This window comes from Desmodus rotundus, chromosome 2 (assembly GCF_022682495.2).
Source record: "Desmodus rotundus isolate HL8 chromosome 2, HLdesRot8A.1, whole genome shotgun sequence".
Taxonomy (NCBI): Eukaryota; Metazoa; Chordata; class Mammalia; order Chiroptera; family Phyllostomidae; genus Desmodus; species Desmodus rotundus.
Genome location: NC_071388.1, coordinates 91,005,875 through 91,023,344, shown reverse-complemented (window position 1 = coordinate 91,023,344; position 17,470 = coordinate 91,005,875). Strand labels below are relative to the sequence as shown.

The following is a 17,470-nucleotide window of genomic DNA, read 5'->3' as shown; positions in this document are numbered from 1 at the left end:
CTAGGAACTTTTTAAATTGTTTTTGTGCTGGATCCAGGTGAGTGAGTCTACATGTGAGCTCTTGAAAGTCTTGCCTTTCTGCACAGATTTTTGGGTCTTCTGGCCATAAACCCCATTGGTTTTCAAGGCCGGATATTCTGAGGGGCTTATCTCTCTGGGACAAGTCCCAAGAGTTAGGGTGCCTGATGTGGGACAGAAACTCCTTGCTCCTCTGGGGGATGCTTTGTGTTTGTGAGATCTCTTCCCATTGTGGGTCTTTGTGCTGGGGTGATTTTGGTGAGACCACATTTCTGCTTCTCCTACCCATCTTGATGTGGCCCTTTATCCTTTATTGTGGATGAGCTAGCTGTCAAAGTAGATTTAAGGTCTTTTTCAGAGGGATTTGATCTATGTGTATTGTAGCTGTAGATTTGGTATGTCCATGGAGGAGGTGAGTTTAGGTACATCCCACTTTGCCATCTTGAACTACACCCCAACCCTGAACATTTTATTAGTGACCATTTGGGTTGCTTTTCTAGCTGTTCATGTAAGGTAATTCTTTTTTCATCCATCAGCATAGAAACATGTTCTTTTGACCACAATTTGCCAGTCATCCAACCTGAAATTTCATAGTCTAACTACAGATGGTGGACAGGTATCATGTCTTACACAAAATTGCATTATACTGAAATCCACTTTATTAAAATGGCAGTATAAAATAATGTAGAGCACACTGTTCTACAAGTCAGAAGACTAGAGTTCTGTTCCTGACTTAATAGCTATGTGAACTTTGTTAGTCATGTGAATGTCCCTAAGTCTCTGTTATGTTGTTTGTAAAAAGGGTATTAATACCAATTAACAACAATAAGATATATCTAGTCTATTTCATAGGGTTAATGTAATGGTTAAAGTCAATAAATTGTCATTCTTGCCATGGTTAAATTAAAAATCATTAAAAAGTATCAAAGCCTTTTAAAATAGTGTATTTATAATCCCTTCTCCCCATTGGCCAACGTTTACATATGTGCATATTTGGAAAAGTAGAGAGGGCTGATGTGTAAAGAGGGCTTCTCTAAGAGGTAGCCTTACAGCCACTAAACTGGTTTGGGTTTCTCCTTTTAGGCTCAATTCTCAGTCCTCTAGGTGCTTCAGAAGTTGTCCCCCACTCGATCAGATGCTGGTTGTTGAGTTTGAGCCTTAATGCTTTAAACATTTATTCCTGAGTGTGTAAAACATTTCCTCTAATTTATTACATAAATAGTAAGTATACAGGTTTAAGTTTTGTTAAGACTACTTGGAAAAGCACCTTTTGATCTTTTTTTTTTAAATCTGTGTATTTAAGCAAGTTAACTCTTAACTGTCTTTGGACCATCTAGTTGCCTAACTGCACAGGAGCAGGGTTGCATGGACCCATAGGCTCTGGTAGTGCATTGAGAAAACTCAGACAAGGGAGAGAGCTGGTAAGGATTGAGACATGGATCTGTATGGCACAGCTTGGCTTAGATAAATAGATAAGGAAATAAGGAAGAGCCCTGGAATCTCTTGGTGGGATATGATACTGAAATTCAGGATCATTACTTTGCCTGCACAAAGAATAACAGTAATATGAGGCCAAAATACAGAATGAATAGGCTAAATTATAGTGTGGCCCTAGGCAGGCACACATGAGTGTGAACCAATGATTCTTGTTTCCATCAGAAAAGGACAATTTCTTGTGTGTTTCTGACCAAAGAATGACCTCCCCCTCCCTGAGGGGACTCAGCTGAACACAAGCCTTCAGGAAGGACTTCCACTGAGTGGTGGGAATGGAAGACAGGGGAACTCAGACCTATGAGCCAGCTGTGGGATACCATAGATCATATCAAGACTTTTGCCTCTCCCTCTTTTGGAGAGGCAAAATGGGGAAAAGCCTAAAAACTAGAGAAAGAGTTATTTAGTAGTAAACAAGAAAGTTCGGATAAAGTTTTATCTCGAATTTTTGTTATGCATACCAGTCAATGGAGAAAAGCAGATCATACTTGAAACTGTCCTTTGTGAGTGGATTGTCATTTTGCTTCCTTTCTGTTCTTTTTATCAGACCCATTCAAAGAAAATGCACATGAACAAGTGCATCCTCTCTCTTCGAGACCTTAAAGTGGCTGTCATCGAGGAAATACAGTGCCTGGTACAAGAGCTGAAGCACATTCAGTCAACTCTTCACACATCCAAGCACATCCCCATTCCGCAAATCCCTCAGATTCACCTGGAAGAAGTTCCTGAAAAGAGATTTCACTATGATGAGGAAATTCTTCTGGCTTTTAAGCAACAGCAGATGAAAAATGAGGATGGAAAGACCCATCAAGCAGAACAGGCAGGGCCTATAGGTGCAAGTGGAGGATTCCTTAGAATCTCTTCTTTAAAGGACGGCGACTTGACCACACGAGAGTCATTGTCCAGATCATCAAAGGCATCATCATTCAGTCTAGAAATTTCAAAGTTAACAGAATTTGAAAAAGCAGATCCAATTGATGTAGAGCTGGAGATTATGAAGAGAAATGAGATTAAAAATATTTATATGCAACAGTATTTGGCCAACAGGGTAAGGGGTGAGACTGTGCCTATTTAAAGCTGAAAGAGAATGAAGCAGGGAAATAGATCTAGTTTCTTTCTTTCTTATTTATTTATTTATTTATTTATTTATTTCTACATTAACCTTCCCAAACACTGTCCAGCCCACAACTCATTAATGGCTTTGCTTCCTCCCCATCCTGAAAGATTCCCCATTCAGAAATGATTTTCTGAAAATCATTGTGCTCTGCCCAGAACTTTGGAGCTTTGGGACTTCTTCCTTTTTGGAAAGCTGACTAAGCATTAGGGGCAAATCCATGTTAATTGGCATCTCACTGAAGTCTTGGGACAGGGGAAGTGATGGAGCGGCTTTCACATGATAGATGGAACATCATAAAAACCTTCCAGAGGAAATGAGCCACCCTCTGCTTTTTATACTGTCCCCTTTCTCTGATGTGTGATTTGTTCCAACAGTGAGAATGTTCATGGTAATGAATGGCTTCAAATTGGTCTGGAGCTAGAATGCCAGCTACTTTTATTTCTAGGAAAATCAAGACCAGACTGGGATCAGTTGTGTGGGAGGTATTCTGAATATGGAAGGAAAAGGGCCTTTCCTGGATAGATAGATAGCTCCCTGCTACTAGGCACGTGGAGTCCTTTCCCTCATTTTGTCTTTTCCTGCTAGGCACCCCTTACAGCTTTCCAACTTCATTCTTCACCCATTAGCTCTACTTTATCCAGCCCAGTATTCTCACCCTTTCTGCTTTTTCCTACCCCCTCCCCACATTCTTAGTTTCGTATCTGTGCTTTTTCTGTTGCTATTTCCTTCTACCTGCAAAGACTTCCTTCCAAAGCTTGAGTCATCATTCAAAACTCAGCATAATTCCAAACCCTTTCCACATCTTCTGTCCATATTACATACTCTCTTTTTTTAACCTCCAATTGCACCTATAATCATCATGTCATGCTTTGTACCAATTTTTTTTGCTGTTTTTTGTGTTAATTTTGTCTTGTAAATTATGTTATATAGCTCTTGAGGGAAGGTACATAAACTTTTGATTCCCCTATAGTGTCTAGGACAATGCCAGGCATATAGTAGACACTCAGTAAAAAGTTTTGGTTTAATTGAGTAATTTACTTTATTAATTATAAAATGTGTATTGGATATCCTATGAGCAGGGACAGTGTTAACTAGGTAGTAGTGAGTCATCAGTACTCAAGTCAGACATGTTCTCCATCCTCATAAGGCTTACAGGCTGTCAGGGATATGAGAGAATAGAACAAGTGAAACTTTACAAACTTGGACATCTATGCAGTACAGTTTCAGAATGCTATTGTACTAAAAAAATGTAGTCCATCTAAAGAAATCTTAAAATAACTCAAATTTGTTAGACAAACTTTTAAGGGGGGCCCACTTATAGTCTACAGCCATATATTAGTTTAATTTTTTTCTTTTCCTTGTTTTCTTTTTTGTTTGTTTGTTTGTTTTAAAGCTCTCTGAAATTCTCCAGCAGTTTTACTGCCCCAAGCCCACAGATCCCTTTGGCTTTCTCAGCTCCAATCTGGGCCCTCACTCATTACAAGCATTTGACAGTTGGGGCTTCCCGTCATGCACAGCCCAACGTGAGACATGGAGTGGAGTGTCTTCCTCCTGCTGTACTAGTTTCCTCAGGAGAACCAGCCCTTGGGGCTCTCTCTTGATCTCATCTCCTTTAGGATGGGGTGGGGGAGAAGCTGTGCCCAAATCAGAGCAAAACCAAAGATTTAAGATCATTAAGGCATCAGATGAGTAAGGTCTAGATCAGGATTTGGGGTACTTAGGTTCTTATCCCAGCTATGTGACGCATTAGCTTTGAGCTCAGGAAAACCACCTTTAGCCTCAATGTCTTCATTTCTGAAGTAAGATTAAACAGGTTTCTTATGGGTCCATGATTATATTTATCTACTTGAAAATATTTACTGTTCTGTAGGTTTCAAATTTTTCAAAATAAGAAGTTAAGGAAAATACTTATTTAGTGTTTACTGTATGCAAAGGCCATGTAGAAATACTATGGGGATATAATGGAGGCAAATATAAACACTACCCACAAAGAGCTTATAGTCTCTGACTTATACCATTCAGTACAGCAAGAAGGGCATTCTTGATGAATGGTTTTTTCAATGGTAGAGAAAGAACTGGAAGAACTATGGTTACAGAATTTTTGCCACTTAATAAATAAATAAATTTATGTAAATGTAAGATGATTGATAAATGATTTATATGATTAGACACAACCACACACACCCATATAATTCTCCAACCATAATAAGGACATAATGAGAAAATGTTTTCACCCAAACAAATTAGTATTGTTAGATCGCTTAAAAAACACTTTAGCTGTTCTAATACATCCTCAAATCTTTTCTACCTCAGATCAAAGAACTGATTGTCACTTTTGATGCAGAACTCCATCTCTTAAGGCATCAGAAACTGAAACTAGATACTCAGATGAAACTATCTGACCTGCACCATGTCACATTATTTCAAGAAATGCTTCTCCTCAAGAATTTTGAAAAACAGGAGAACATACTTCAAAACAGTGTTAATTCATTAGACAAAGAGGAACAAGACATGCAGGTATGAATGAGCAGGAGGACGCCAGCTGGCTCTGCCCTTTGTTGTGGGGGGAAATTAAATCTTCTTTTCTTTCTTTTTCTCAACTTAATTTCCCCTCTTGTCTAGTCCTCATCTCTTTCTCTTCTCTCTCCTTTCCCCCATTATTCAGCTTGCGCTCCAGTTTTGGTATCCTTGGTCAGAGAGAAGTGAGTCACATTTTTTAGTGAATCTGATATAATATTTTGTAAGGTACATTAGAATACAATTTTCGAAAGTGAGCCTTATATTTAGTTTATCTGTGGATTTCAAAAGTTTATGTTCTTGTTGTTACTACCTACCATGTGAAGCTGAGTTTTGATTCTATGCTATCCTTCAGAATATGGCTGGAAAAGAAGCTAGCGAGTTTCTTAAATGTGATAGCTGGTGTCAGAGTAATATGTAACATAAATATTACAGGAAATGGTTTCTCTATTTGTATACATATTAAATTTAAAGGAGTAAATTATACATCTCTTTGTTTTAAAGGAAGAAAGATTCTATTAAATAGATATTACATACTGTTAGAGACATTAATTTTTAGATATTTCAGCTTCACTAACATATGATGTATCTTTTTTTTAGTTGTCATACAAGATGGGCAAAAAATATTTTCATTTGTTCTTCTTATTGTGCATTTAGTGGAAAATAAGTGAAACTCTTAAGGAGATGGATGAGAAAAAGAATGAAATTATCAGGCTTCAGGACCAGGAAAAGGCACTCTATGCTGGTTTCCAGGCCGCCCTTGGAGAAAACAATAAGTTTGCTAACTTCCTCATGAAGGTCCTAAAGAAGAGGATAAAGCGGGTGAAGAAAAAGGAAGTTGAAGGAGACGCCGGTTTGTATTTCTTTTATATGATAATATTTTTTATTAGCATGAAGGAGGGAAATAGAGAAATCATCTATGTTCACCACAACACAGACGATGCAGAGGCGTTGTGGGATTTAAAGAGGCGAGGATATAAACCATTTAGGTCTCTATAGGTGAAGTATCACTTTTTCTTCACTGCCACATCAGACAGTGTGTGTGTGTGTGTGTGTGTGCAATCAACTTGAAAATAAAAGGAAGGAAACGATACGGGCATGCAAACGTTAATCAAATTAGAGCAGGAGCAGCTGAGTTAATATCAGATAAAGTAGATTTCAGAGGAAAAAATTACTGGACCCAGGAAAACATTGTATGATGATAAAAGTGTCAATCTACCAAAAAGACAAAGCAATCTTTAATGTGTATGCATAAAGCAATAGAGCTGCCAAATATGTGAAGCAAAAACTGATAGAAATGAAAGGAAAAATAAAGAAATCTATAATTATGTTTGGCAACTTGGATGAATAGACCAATTCCACAAAAAAAATACTTCCATGACTCATCCAATATGCAATGATGATTTCATAACTATTACAAACATTGAATTTGTCATTTCAAAACTCCCCTGAAAAACTCCACTGGTCTAAATAGTTTTACTGGAGCACACTACCAAACATTTAAAGAAGAATTACCACTATTCTACACAGTAGTATCCAGAAAATCAAAGAGGAGAGATCACTTCCTAATTCACATTCTGAAGCTAGTATTAACCTGGTACTAAAGCCTGGAAACTTTCTTCTTATGGTATGAGACTCTGTATCTCATTAAAACCTGTTTTTCATGGCTTTCTCTAACCCTGCTCCGCCAGAGAAAGGGGTATGTGTGTGCTTCCTTTTTGCTAGGTGGAGGTATTCGGCCTTCACTGTCACCCAAGGGAAGGGGATCTTGTTACTGCTGTGTGCAGATGGGAGTTCCGGCTCCCCCTTGTAATGTCTACTGACAACATGATGGGGATGGCCTTGGCACCTCTGGCAGTGGTGACCGTCCTGATTCTCCACCAGGGCTCTTGTGACACCACCTCTGTGGGGAGTGTGAAGGGAACCTTGTTGCTGCCAGGTGAGAGTAGAAGTCCAGGCTGCCCATAGGATATGTACAAACATCTTTTTTTTAATATATATTTATTGATTATGCTATTACAGTTGTCCCATTTCCCACCCCCCTCACTCTACTCCATCCTGCCCACCCCCTCCCTCCCACATTCCCCCCCTATAGTTCATGTCCATGGGTCATACATATAAGTTCTTTGGCTTCTACATTTCCTACACTATTCTTACCCTCCCCCTGTCTATTTTCCACCTATCATTTATGCTATTTATTCTCTGTACCTTTCCCCCCTCTCTCCCCCTCCCACTCCCCTATTGATAACCCTCCATGTGATCTCCATTTCTGTGGTTCTGTTCCTGTTCTAGTTGTTTGCTTAGTTTGCTTTTGTTTATGTTTTAGGTGTGGTTGTTTATAACTGTGACTTTGCTGTCATTTTTACTGTTCCTATTTTTTATCTTCTTTTTCTTAGGTAAGTCCCTTTAACATTTCATATAATAAGGGCTTGGTGATGATGAACTCCTTTAACTTGACCTTATCTGAGAAGCATTTTATCTGCCCTTCCATTCTAAATGATAGCTTTGCTGGATACAGTAATCTTGGATGTAGGCCCTTGCCTTTCATGACTTGGAATACTTCTTGCCAGCCCCTTCTTGCCTGTAAGGTCTCTTTTGAGAAATCAGCTGAAAGTCTTATGGGAACCCCTTTGTAGGTAACTGTGTTCTTTTCTCTTGCTGCTTCTAAGATTCTCTCCTTCTGCTTAATCTTGGGGAATGTAATTATGATGTGCCTTGGTGTGTTCCTCCTTGGGTCCAGCTTCTTTGGGACTCTCTGAGCTTCCTGGACTTCCTGGAAGTCTATTTCCTTTGCCAGACTAGGGAAGTTCTCCTTCATTATTTGTTCAAAGAAGTTTTCAATTTTTTGTTCTTCCTCTTCTCCTTCTGGCACCCCTATAATTCAGATGTTGGAACGTTTAAAGATGTCCTGGAGGTTCCTAAGCCTCTCCTCATTTTTCTGAATTCTTGTTTCTTCATTCTTTTCTGGTTGGATGTTTCTTTCTTCCTTTTGGTCCACACCATTGATTTGAGTCCCAGTTTCCTTCCCATCACTATTGGTTCCCTGTACATTTTCCTTTGTTTCTCTTGGCATAGCCTTCATTTTTTCATCTAGTTTTCGAACAAATTCAACCAATTCTGTGAGCGTCTTGATTACCAGTGTTTTGAACTGTGCATCTGATAGGTTGGCTATCTCTTCCTCGCTTAGTTGTATTTTTTCTGGAGCTTTGAAGTGTTCTGTCATTTGGGCCATTTTTTTTTTTTGTCTTGGTGTGTCTGTTACTTAAAGGGGCGGAGCCTTAGGTGTTCCCAGGGCGGGTAACGCTGGTGTTGGGTTGTGACACTGTGTGTGGGGGAGGGGCCGAGTGGGAGCAATGGCGCCCGCTCCACTCTCCACTGGATTTCAGCCACTCCCTCGGTTACCCACAATCAAACTGGGCCCCTCTGGTGCTGGTTCCTGAGTGGGTGGGCTTGTGCACACTCTAGGCCCCTGTGGGCCTCTCCAACGACCTCTCCTGTGAGGCTGGGAGTCTCTCCTGCTGCCGCCCCCACCCCCAGGGGCATTTTCAGTTAGAGGTTTGAGGCTTTATTTCCCCCACGCTGGAGCCCTGGGTTATGCCGTGTGCTTCGCTCCACACCGTTCTTTCCGGTTTATCTGTGCGCGAATGTGGGGCCACAGGGTCTGCTAGTGGTCAGACTGCCTGCCCCGTTCATCCCACACTGCGCCAGTCTCGGTCCCGCCACGGCAACACAAGTCCTCTCCACCCCAGTGCCCATCTCCACCCCTCCTACTGGTCTGGATGTATGTTTCTTTTTTATTTCCTTGGTGTCAGACTTCCTTGCCATTGGATTTTCTGTCAGTTCTGGTTGTGCGAGGAGGCGCAGTGTGTCTACCTACGCCGCCATCTTGGTTCTCCTCTGCATGTACAAACATCTTAATGTGGGAAAGGAGATTGATTATCAGCCCGCAGGAAAAAAAAAATGCCTCTTTCCTACTTGGCCTTCTCTGACACCATTCTGGTAGGAGTGTTGGTGTGCCTCATTACAGCTTTGCAATGGTGGCCATCTAGGTTCCCTGCTTAGCCTTTGCTGATGTGGGTGGGAGTGGGACCACAGTTTTTCTCTGTGGTATTCAGGGTGGGTATTGTCTAAAAGTCTTGCTAAGCTGCCTCTTTCCGGGAAAAGAGAGAGCTTAGCAAGAGGGATTTGGCTAGAGAGAGCAAGCTCTTGTTGGGCCTTCCTGTATCTGCACTTGTTGGTGTTTCCAAGTCACCCAGTTATTCATCTCCAGGTCTGAGATATGAGGCAAAAAGAAACCCAAGAAACTCATCACAGTATTGTTTTTTGGGTTCTGAGGTGCGTAGCTGGTCTGCCTTCTTTCTGCTTTTCAGAGTCTTCTTATGTTTGTTTTACATGTAATGTCCAGAGTTTTTAGCTGTATTTAGTGGGAGAAGTAGGGAAAAGTGATCTATTTCATCCTCCTCAAAGAATTTTAAGGTCTAATTTCACACTTTGATGCTTTATTTCATAAGTTGGTACAGGTCACTTAAAGTAATTTTAAGAGAGATATTATATTTAAGAAATCGTCTAGAGAGTATGAGGTCTACCTCTTTAATTTGATGTTTTATAAAATAAAAATTTCTAATTAGTGATTTATGGTTCATAGAGGTCCTCAAGATGTTTTAAAAGAAAACAGCATTGGGTGGGGAAGGTCTACAATCCCTTATCCAGAACTCTTGGGGGGGCAGATGTGTTTTCGTACTCAAAAATTTTATATTTTATAAAAGATATTGTCTATGACATTGTTAAAGAAATCATTCATAACACTTGTTTAATTACTCAGAACACTTGGCAAAGAACAGCAAGGTGGACTTTATTTAGGAGGGACTACTACAATGGGGTTTTGTAGAGAGGAGGAGAAATCAGCTCAGCTCTCAATACAAGGGCAAGGGGAGAGGTATAGCCAAGGAGCAGGGTGGGGAGCAGTGGATGAGAAGTTACTTGGAGGTAATGTTTTGCTAAACTGACCTAACAGGATTTTGGCTGAGTGCTGGCTGAAGTGATAAGATATTGTGGACAGGAATAAGGAATTTGATCAGACATCAAGGGTGAGGACTTTTACTAAACTGACCTAGCAGGATTTTTCATAAAGCTGGACTAAGTGAGCCAAGGACAGCGCCCAAGGTCAAGGACTAGTCAGAAAGAGGACTCAGAGGGGCCTGACTCACATTTGGTCAAAGCAGAGAGTCTTTGTCAACTCACCCCAGCAGGGTTTGCTGCGGGATCTCTAAATCACACCCCTCAGTTCCTCTGCAGCAACACATGAATATCCACACTCAGTAGGTTAAATAAAAATTATAAATAGCATTACTTCAGTTCATACAAGTCGTGAAAACCCTCTCTGCTTTCAGGGTAGTGTGACTTAGGGCTGTGGACCTCCATAACCAAATGTGTGTTGGGCGAGTCACGGCACAAGCAGCTCAGCAACGTGTTCTCACCCCTCTCTGCCTCGACGGATTGGGATTGAAATTATTCGCACAACTCCCTGCAGGCATTCAAGTTTAAGTTTGTGGTCTCTATGCCTTCACCCATTTTAAACTGTTCTGAAAATATTGAGTAATCTCCTGCTTTTTCTGTGTTATTTTCCTAGTGATTAACTCATTGAAAAATATTTTAAAAATCTGGGATTAAGCTTAACACAGGAACTTCCGCTCATTAACAATGTTTTACTCTCTCCTTAGATGAAGATGAAGAGAGTGATGAATCGAGTGAGGAAGAATCCAGCTTGGAGAGTGATGAAGATGAGTCTGGATCTGAAGATGATGTGTTTGACGATTCTATCTGCCCAACGAGTGAGCGGATAAAACTGTGTGCTTTCTGTGAAGTGTGAAGTGGACCACACCAAGAATGTCCTTTTTTTTGTCTTCACAATTACCTCATAATAACATTTAGGGAAAGGGTGATTTAAGATGTATGAAGTATAGTTTAATATATATTTTTGGAGGCTCTCTGGATAATTGGCTGTCTGTTTCTTTAGGCAGCCATGTATGAATGACAAATTAAATTATCTGCAGACAATCTATAGTTGACTGAGTGTATGAACACAGCAAGTTTCATTTTATAAAGTAAAAAATTGTTATGTATGTGTAAATTTATGTATATGTTTATATATTTTTATAGATATATCCATTTTTTTCTTTTACAAAGGTCTCCCTCCTTGACAAACTCATGCACATGTTCCTGTTTCAAATCTGTTGTGTGAGCGCAGTGTGTGCCAGTTTCCTTGAGGAGCTTCACAATTCACACTCACTGTTTTCGCCAGTGAACCCAGTCAGGAGCATCCTGGCCAATATTCGTACAGTTACAGTGGATAAATGACTCATTAGGAAAAAAAATTCTTTTTAGTCTGAAGTTTATTTTTCTTGTCATTTACTAAAAATTATAAATCAAATTTTAAAGTTTAATTCCAAATAAGTTTTAAATCTTGTTCTGATTTTGAGAATAAGAGTCTTTTTAAAATCATAATATTTATGAGTGGAAGAGAGCCAAAAAATCTTGTAGGATAACTCATTATTTTATCCCAGGATTGAATGTCTTGAACAGTCTCACAGCTAGTTTAGTGGTAGAACTAGGGCTAGAACCAAGGTTTCTAAGTTCCATTGTAGTACTCTGATATATTTTCACATTCTTTTATCTTTTATAGTCTATTATCAATACTTGGTGGATAAACGTAGAAGTTAATGTGGAGATACTGTACTTGAATCCCATTCTGTCACATGGCAGCTGTGTGACCTCTCTGAGACTCAGGGGCCCTCACCTATGAAATGAAAACAATAGTTTCTACCTTTCAGGACCTATGAGCCTAAGTGAAATAAAGAACATGAAGGGCCTCGCACAAAGCCTGGCTCACAGCCCTGCACAGAACATCAACACTAGAGTCATAATTATGATCCTGGTTATTAATAATTTCTACTTCGAGTAATGGAGCCCTAAGTGTAACAAAATCTTGCTGGAGTAGACCCATAAGCAGACGTTAATAATTCTGAAGCTCCAAAGTCCACACTTATAGTATCACTATATTCTATAACAAATGGTGTTTAAAAAAATTTTTTTTTGACTATCTCTTCAGATTGTGATGTGAATCTTTTCGAACTGGCACTTCAACTTCGAGAGAAAAGGCTGGACATTGAGGAGGCCTTAGTTGAAGAAAAGAAAATTATCGATAACCTCAAAAAGGAATACGACACATTGTCCAAAAAAGTACGGTGCTTTCCCGTTTTCAGGTCTGTTTATCCTCTCCCAGCATGCCGTGCGCTCTCCCACCTATAATGTTGCCATTTCATAGCAGTGGCATAATTTAGGACTTCTCCAACGAGAAGAAACATTTCAAATATTTAATCCAGTTTATTTTCTTCAAGCACAGTCATGCTGGGGGCCATTGGATTTTTGATACCTAAATCATTGGTTCCCAGACTTTTTTGATTACATACTTCTATACATTAAAAAAAATTGTGGCATGTGTACCCACACAGTAGATATATTTATTTATAAACTGTATTTATGAACTATTGTAGTAATACACAGTTGACTCTTAAACAACACAGGTTTGAACTGAGCAGGTGCACTTATAATGCAGATTTCTTTTGCAGTCAATTCTGCATCCCCAGGTTTTGCACCTGTAGGTTCAACCAAACCACTGATTGAAAACAGTATTTTCAGTCCATGGTCGGGAACACATGGATGTGGAAGGGCAACTTAAGTTATACTCGGATTTTCAACTGTGCAGGGGTTGGCACCTCTGCCCCCCACATTGTCCTAGGGTCCTCTGTGTTTTGTATATTAGAAAGCATTTACAAAAACAATAAGATAAAAGTAAATAGAAACTCTGATATTTTCTTTCTTCACTTTGTTTACTCTCTGGGATATATGCTAAAGTTTGGGTATAATTATATTGATTAATATTTGCCTTATCTGCTCATCTTCCCTCTTAGGTACCTTTCCTAGAGCAACATCACTTGCTTAATATTCAGAAATATTTTTGGTAGATTGCTTCTCCTTTTTCAAATAGGAAATGATTCAGAAAGCTTTCAAGTATTTTAGAAGATGAAGAATGTGCTACAGAAATACTGTAATGAGTAGTTTCATTTTTTTAAAGTCTGCTTCCTTTCATTTATTGAGTCCATTATGACTAAACAAGATTCAAACCATTCTGACAAAGACAGTCCATGCTGAGAGAAACTTTCCATGCAGCAAATAGAAGGGAGATGTGGGCATGTCTTCTGGGCGTACATGCACCAAACCTTACAACTCTGGGGACATAGGAGTGGCTGAAAAAGTGTAGATCGTGACTTAGCAGGATGAAAATGATGTACATTTCTGGGCTGCAAACTGGGATCATCCACTTAATCACAGCCCAGCAAAGCAGATCCTGCTCATCCTTTTACTCCCCCTAAGATGCCCTCATGTCCCACCTTGGGTATGTGTTTGCTGAATCTTGTCAACCTTTCACTCATGGGGTTTCCCACAGGTCAAAATTGTGGCGACTAACCTGAATGCAGCAGAGGAGGCCCTGGAGGCTTATCAGCGAGAGAAGCAGCAGCGGCTGAATGAACTGCTGGTTGTGATTCCGCTCAAGCTCCACCAGGTGATGGCTCTAGGGAGGCTGCCCCACCCTGTCTGAGCAGAACCACCACACACAGGCCTTTCCAGAGAATGATTCGTGGGTCACTAGTGGCGAGAAGAAGAGCAGTCTTCTGTTGAAAATTCTACCTGTAGGAACGACACCCCAACTCTTCTTATCCATTCTCAGATTGTTATAAAAGAGTGACATCAAGCATGTGTATTTCTCTGTATCCTGTTACTCAACTTTGGAAGTTGAATCATTTCAGGTCTGGAAAATAAGGGGCCTGTAACTTAGGAATGGGATGGCTTGGCGGTTGAAATCTTGGATCTTGCACATGTATCTCTTGTCACACCATATTTAAAGAGACATGAACTAATAATGCAAGAATTATCTTCACTTAATCTCCACTTATTAAGGAGAAAAGTCAATACAAAAGGAAATATTCTCTTTTTTTCCCTTCTTTGTTCATTTGCACATTCCACTTGAAATATAACACATTAAAATGCAGAGATACATATCGGTGAGAGAAAAGGCCCATTGTACTATATTTTGTTAGGTGAAGAGAGAACACTGTATTTTAGAAGAAAAACCCAAGATCAGCCTTGTGTATATTGTGTGTCTGTGTGACGTGCGTCTGTGTGACGTGCTGCTGAGTTGGCTCTGGCTCCAGGTGACCCTACGAATGATGTGCCCTACGTAAGACAGTTTCAGTTGTCATTTTTGCCTTCAGCAATGTCTCAGGTTTGATTTGCCTTGTGTAACCTGACTAAACTGGGTTAGCTGTGCCAGTTTGCCCAGTATGCCAACCCTGAAATCTGGGATGTTTGTTCCATCATTGTGCTGTAGATATCAGCCGCGATCTGTGTGCGAAGACTTGCTGTCCCCAGGCGGGTAGCAGCTGTCTTACCACCTGAAGGTGGCCTCCTGCTTTCACAGAATTCGTGTTGAGAAAAATACAAGCCCAAAGACAGTGACCTAAATGAGGAACAGAAGAAAGTGCTTTCCTTGTGCTTTCTATGACTTTACATTTAGTTTGATCTTTGATTTTTGTTTTGTTTTGTTAGATAGAGTATGTGGTATTTGGGGAAATACCTAGCGATCTTTCTGGAACTTTGGTCTTTTCTAACCGCTCGTTGGGGCGGCTGCAAGAACGAATTGTGCAGCTCCAGGAGGAGAATACCAAGCAGCAAAAGCTTAACAAAGAATGGCGGGAGAGACGGAAACAACTTATTCGAGAAAAGAGAGAGATGGCAAAAACTATAAACAGTGAGTAACTAAGCCCATGGCTTATCTAGTAATGTTTATTGATATTTATTGATAAGTCATATTCATTGATTAGATGGAACTCTCAAGTGACTGTCTCCAACTTTGAAAACAGTAAGTAATCAAAGAATCCAGAGGAAACAGGAACACCTTCTCATACTCCTACTTACTATCTCTCCCGATACCATTAAGTGACCACTGTCCAATTTTAAAGGAATGAATCGCTTATCATAGAATTGATTTCTCTGAATTATAAAAGGTATTATATATAATGAAATATAGAATAATATAATAAACCGTGTATCACTACCAAGCTTAAAAAATAAAACACTGAAGATCCAATTGAAGTCCTTTCTCTTTCTGATACCATTCTGCTATCCCCTTCCCCAGGATCAAGCACTGGGTAAGTACACACTTGTGTGTACGTGTCCACAGACAGTCTGTGAAACTAGTTTTAACTGCAATACTGTACTAGTCATTTAATTGTACAGTTCACTTTGTTAAACCAGTTCTTCAGAGTTATCCATATTGCTGTGATAATTATTTATTTTAAGTGCTATTACAGTAATTTTCAACCGGTGTGCCACAAGAATTTTGGAAACACGCAATACCTGACTGTGTAGTCAGGGGCACTGACCTCTTTTCCCTTAGAGTGTCAGATAAAAAAATGACAACAGCCAACACAAGAAGAGCCATCCAGTGTGAATGAATCAAAATTATGCCTATTTTTTGTCAGATCAGCAAAAATTCTATTTTTTTGGTGTGTTGCAGAATTTTAGTAATTAGTTTACATGTGCCATGAGGTGAAAATGTTGAAAATCTCTGTGCTATAACAATAACAGTTCTTCTGTTGCCTATTGATATTTAGGGTAGTTCTAACTTTTCATGATTACAGACAGCGTTACAGTGAACCGTCCTCTACACGTCTCCCTGCGTGGGTGTCTGAGAAGATGACTCCAGGTTGGGGTTTCTGGGCAATAGGGGTGTGTGTACATTTTCAGCTCTCCTGGGTGTTGCCACATTGCCCTCTAAAGTGGTTGCGCCATTTTAGCTTCCCTGCCCCGCACTGAATGAGAATTGCCCAGGCTTCATATTCTCATCAATGCCTGATACTACAGATGTTACATTGCATTTCACTGAGGTTTTTATTCACATTTCCTTGATTCTAGTGAAGTTGAACATCTTTACATTTATCTATTTGTGTTTCCTTTTCTCTAACTTGCCTGTCTTATCCTTTACCCATTTTTTACATCTGTTTTTTGCTTTTTCTTATTAATTTTATGGAGTTCTTTCTCTATTCTTTCTGTGTCTGTTAATGCACCTCAAATCTCTTCTAGTTTGTGGTTTGCCTTTTACATTATTTAATATATCTTTGGGGGTTACAGACATTTTAAATCTCATTATAGTTCATTTTATCAGTCTACACATTTATAGTTTGTACATTGTGTGTGTGTGTGTGTGTGTGTTAAGAAATCCACTTCTGTTTTAAGGTCATAAAGATATTTTTGTGCAGTGTCCTCTTTTGGTGGTATTCTTCACATTTGCATTTTTAATCCCTCTGGAATTGAGGTAGGTAGTACAAGATGCGGTGTAAAGATTATCTTTTAAAATATTTTTACAATATTTGACATATGGAATATGTATCAGTGATGAAGTACTCCAACTTTAATAAAAATAACATTACCAATACTGTAGCATCTGCCTTAATGCCACAGAACTGTAAACTTTAAAATGTATCATTTTAATCATCTCTTGCTATGTGTATTTTGCCACAATTAAATAATCTTTAAAAGAAAATTTGAAAGAGTAAAACAATGGGGAGACTATAATGGTCAACCAATCCAAGTTGCTTGGGTTTGTAGAGGCCAGTTTCCGCAGAGTGCTGGTGGTTCTGCCCCATGGGTGGTTGGATTATTTTTAAAAAGAGATAAAGAATAAGAAACCGTGTTAGTGCTCCATGTTTACATAACACTTATTTGAAACAGAGTTTTCTCAGGTGGAAGCCTTGAGGTTCCAATGTTTCTCACGTATGTCACATTCCTTGGGCTTCTATAGCCTGTGAGTGTTGTTTGTATTTGAAAGTACTATTCATCAAACCAAGGAATAAACTAGTATGAAAATGAGGAAGCTTGTTTCAATTTGGTTAAACTCAGTTTGGAAAAATGTGTAAAGAAAATGAAGTGAAGTATCACATTTTTGGAGTGTTAGTTAAGATAAAAAAAAACCAACTTCCATGTGGTGGGGATTTTATTCAGCGACTTTGAGTTCTTCTCTCACCTCCAGCCCATTTTGTGAAAGCAGTCCATGAATCCGGTTCAACACTGATTTCCTAATTCTGAGTGTGAAACTGAGGGTGAGTTCTTTTCCTGTAGCTCAGAGAAAAAAGGCTGGACAGTGATGAAAAACACTGTACTTACTTTGGCGGTTGCCTTCCTCTACCCCTAGACCCAATGGGGAAGAAG

The 17,470-nt window shown here is 39.5% G+C and overlaps 1 protein-coding gene across 3 annotated transcripts in view; it reads left to right on the top strand.

The window, feature by feature from the left end:
- CFAP44 (cilia and flagella associated protein 44) overlaps positions 1–17,470 on the top strand; it is a 117,032-nt gene that overhangs the window by 93,609 nt on the left and 5,953 nt on the right. For 2 of the 3 annotated variants that reach the window (XM_024578109.3, XM_045185778.2), the window contains 7 exons: positions 2,057–2,557; positions 4,940–5,143; positions 5,801–5,996; positions 10,864–10,974; positions 12,252–12,382; positions 13,650–13,766; positions 14,810–15,011. In XM_024578109.3, the coding sequence (XP_024433877.2) occupies positions 2,057–2,557; positions 4,940–5,143; positions 5,801–5,996; positions 10,864–10,974; positions 12,252–12,382; positions 13,650–13,766; positions 14,810–15,011 (1,462 nt within the window). Of the gene's footprint in view, positions 1–2,056; positions 2,558–4,939; positions 5,144–5,800; positions 5,997–10,863; positions 10,975–12,251; positions 12,406–13,649; positions 13,767–14,809; positions 15,012–17,470 lie in introns of those variants that run through there. The other variant, XM_045185779.2, reaches the window with a different exon arrangement.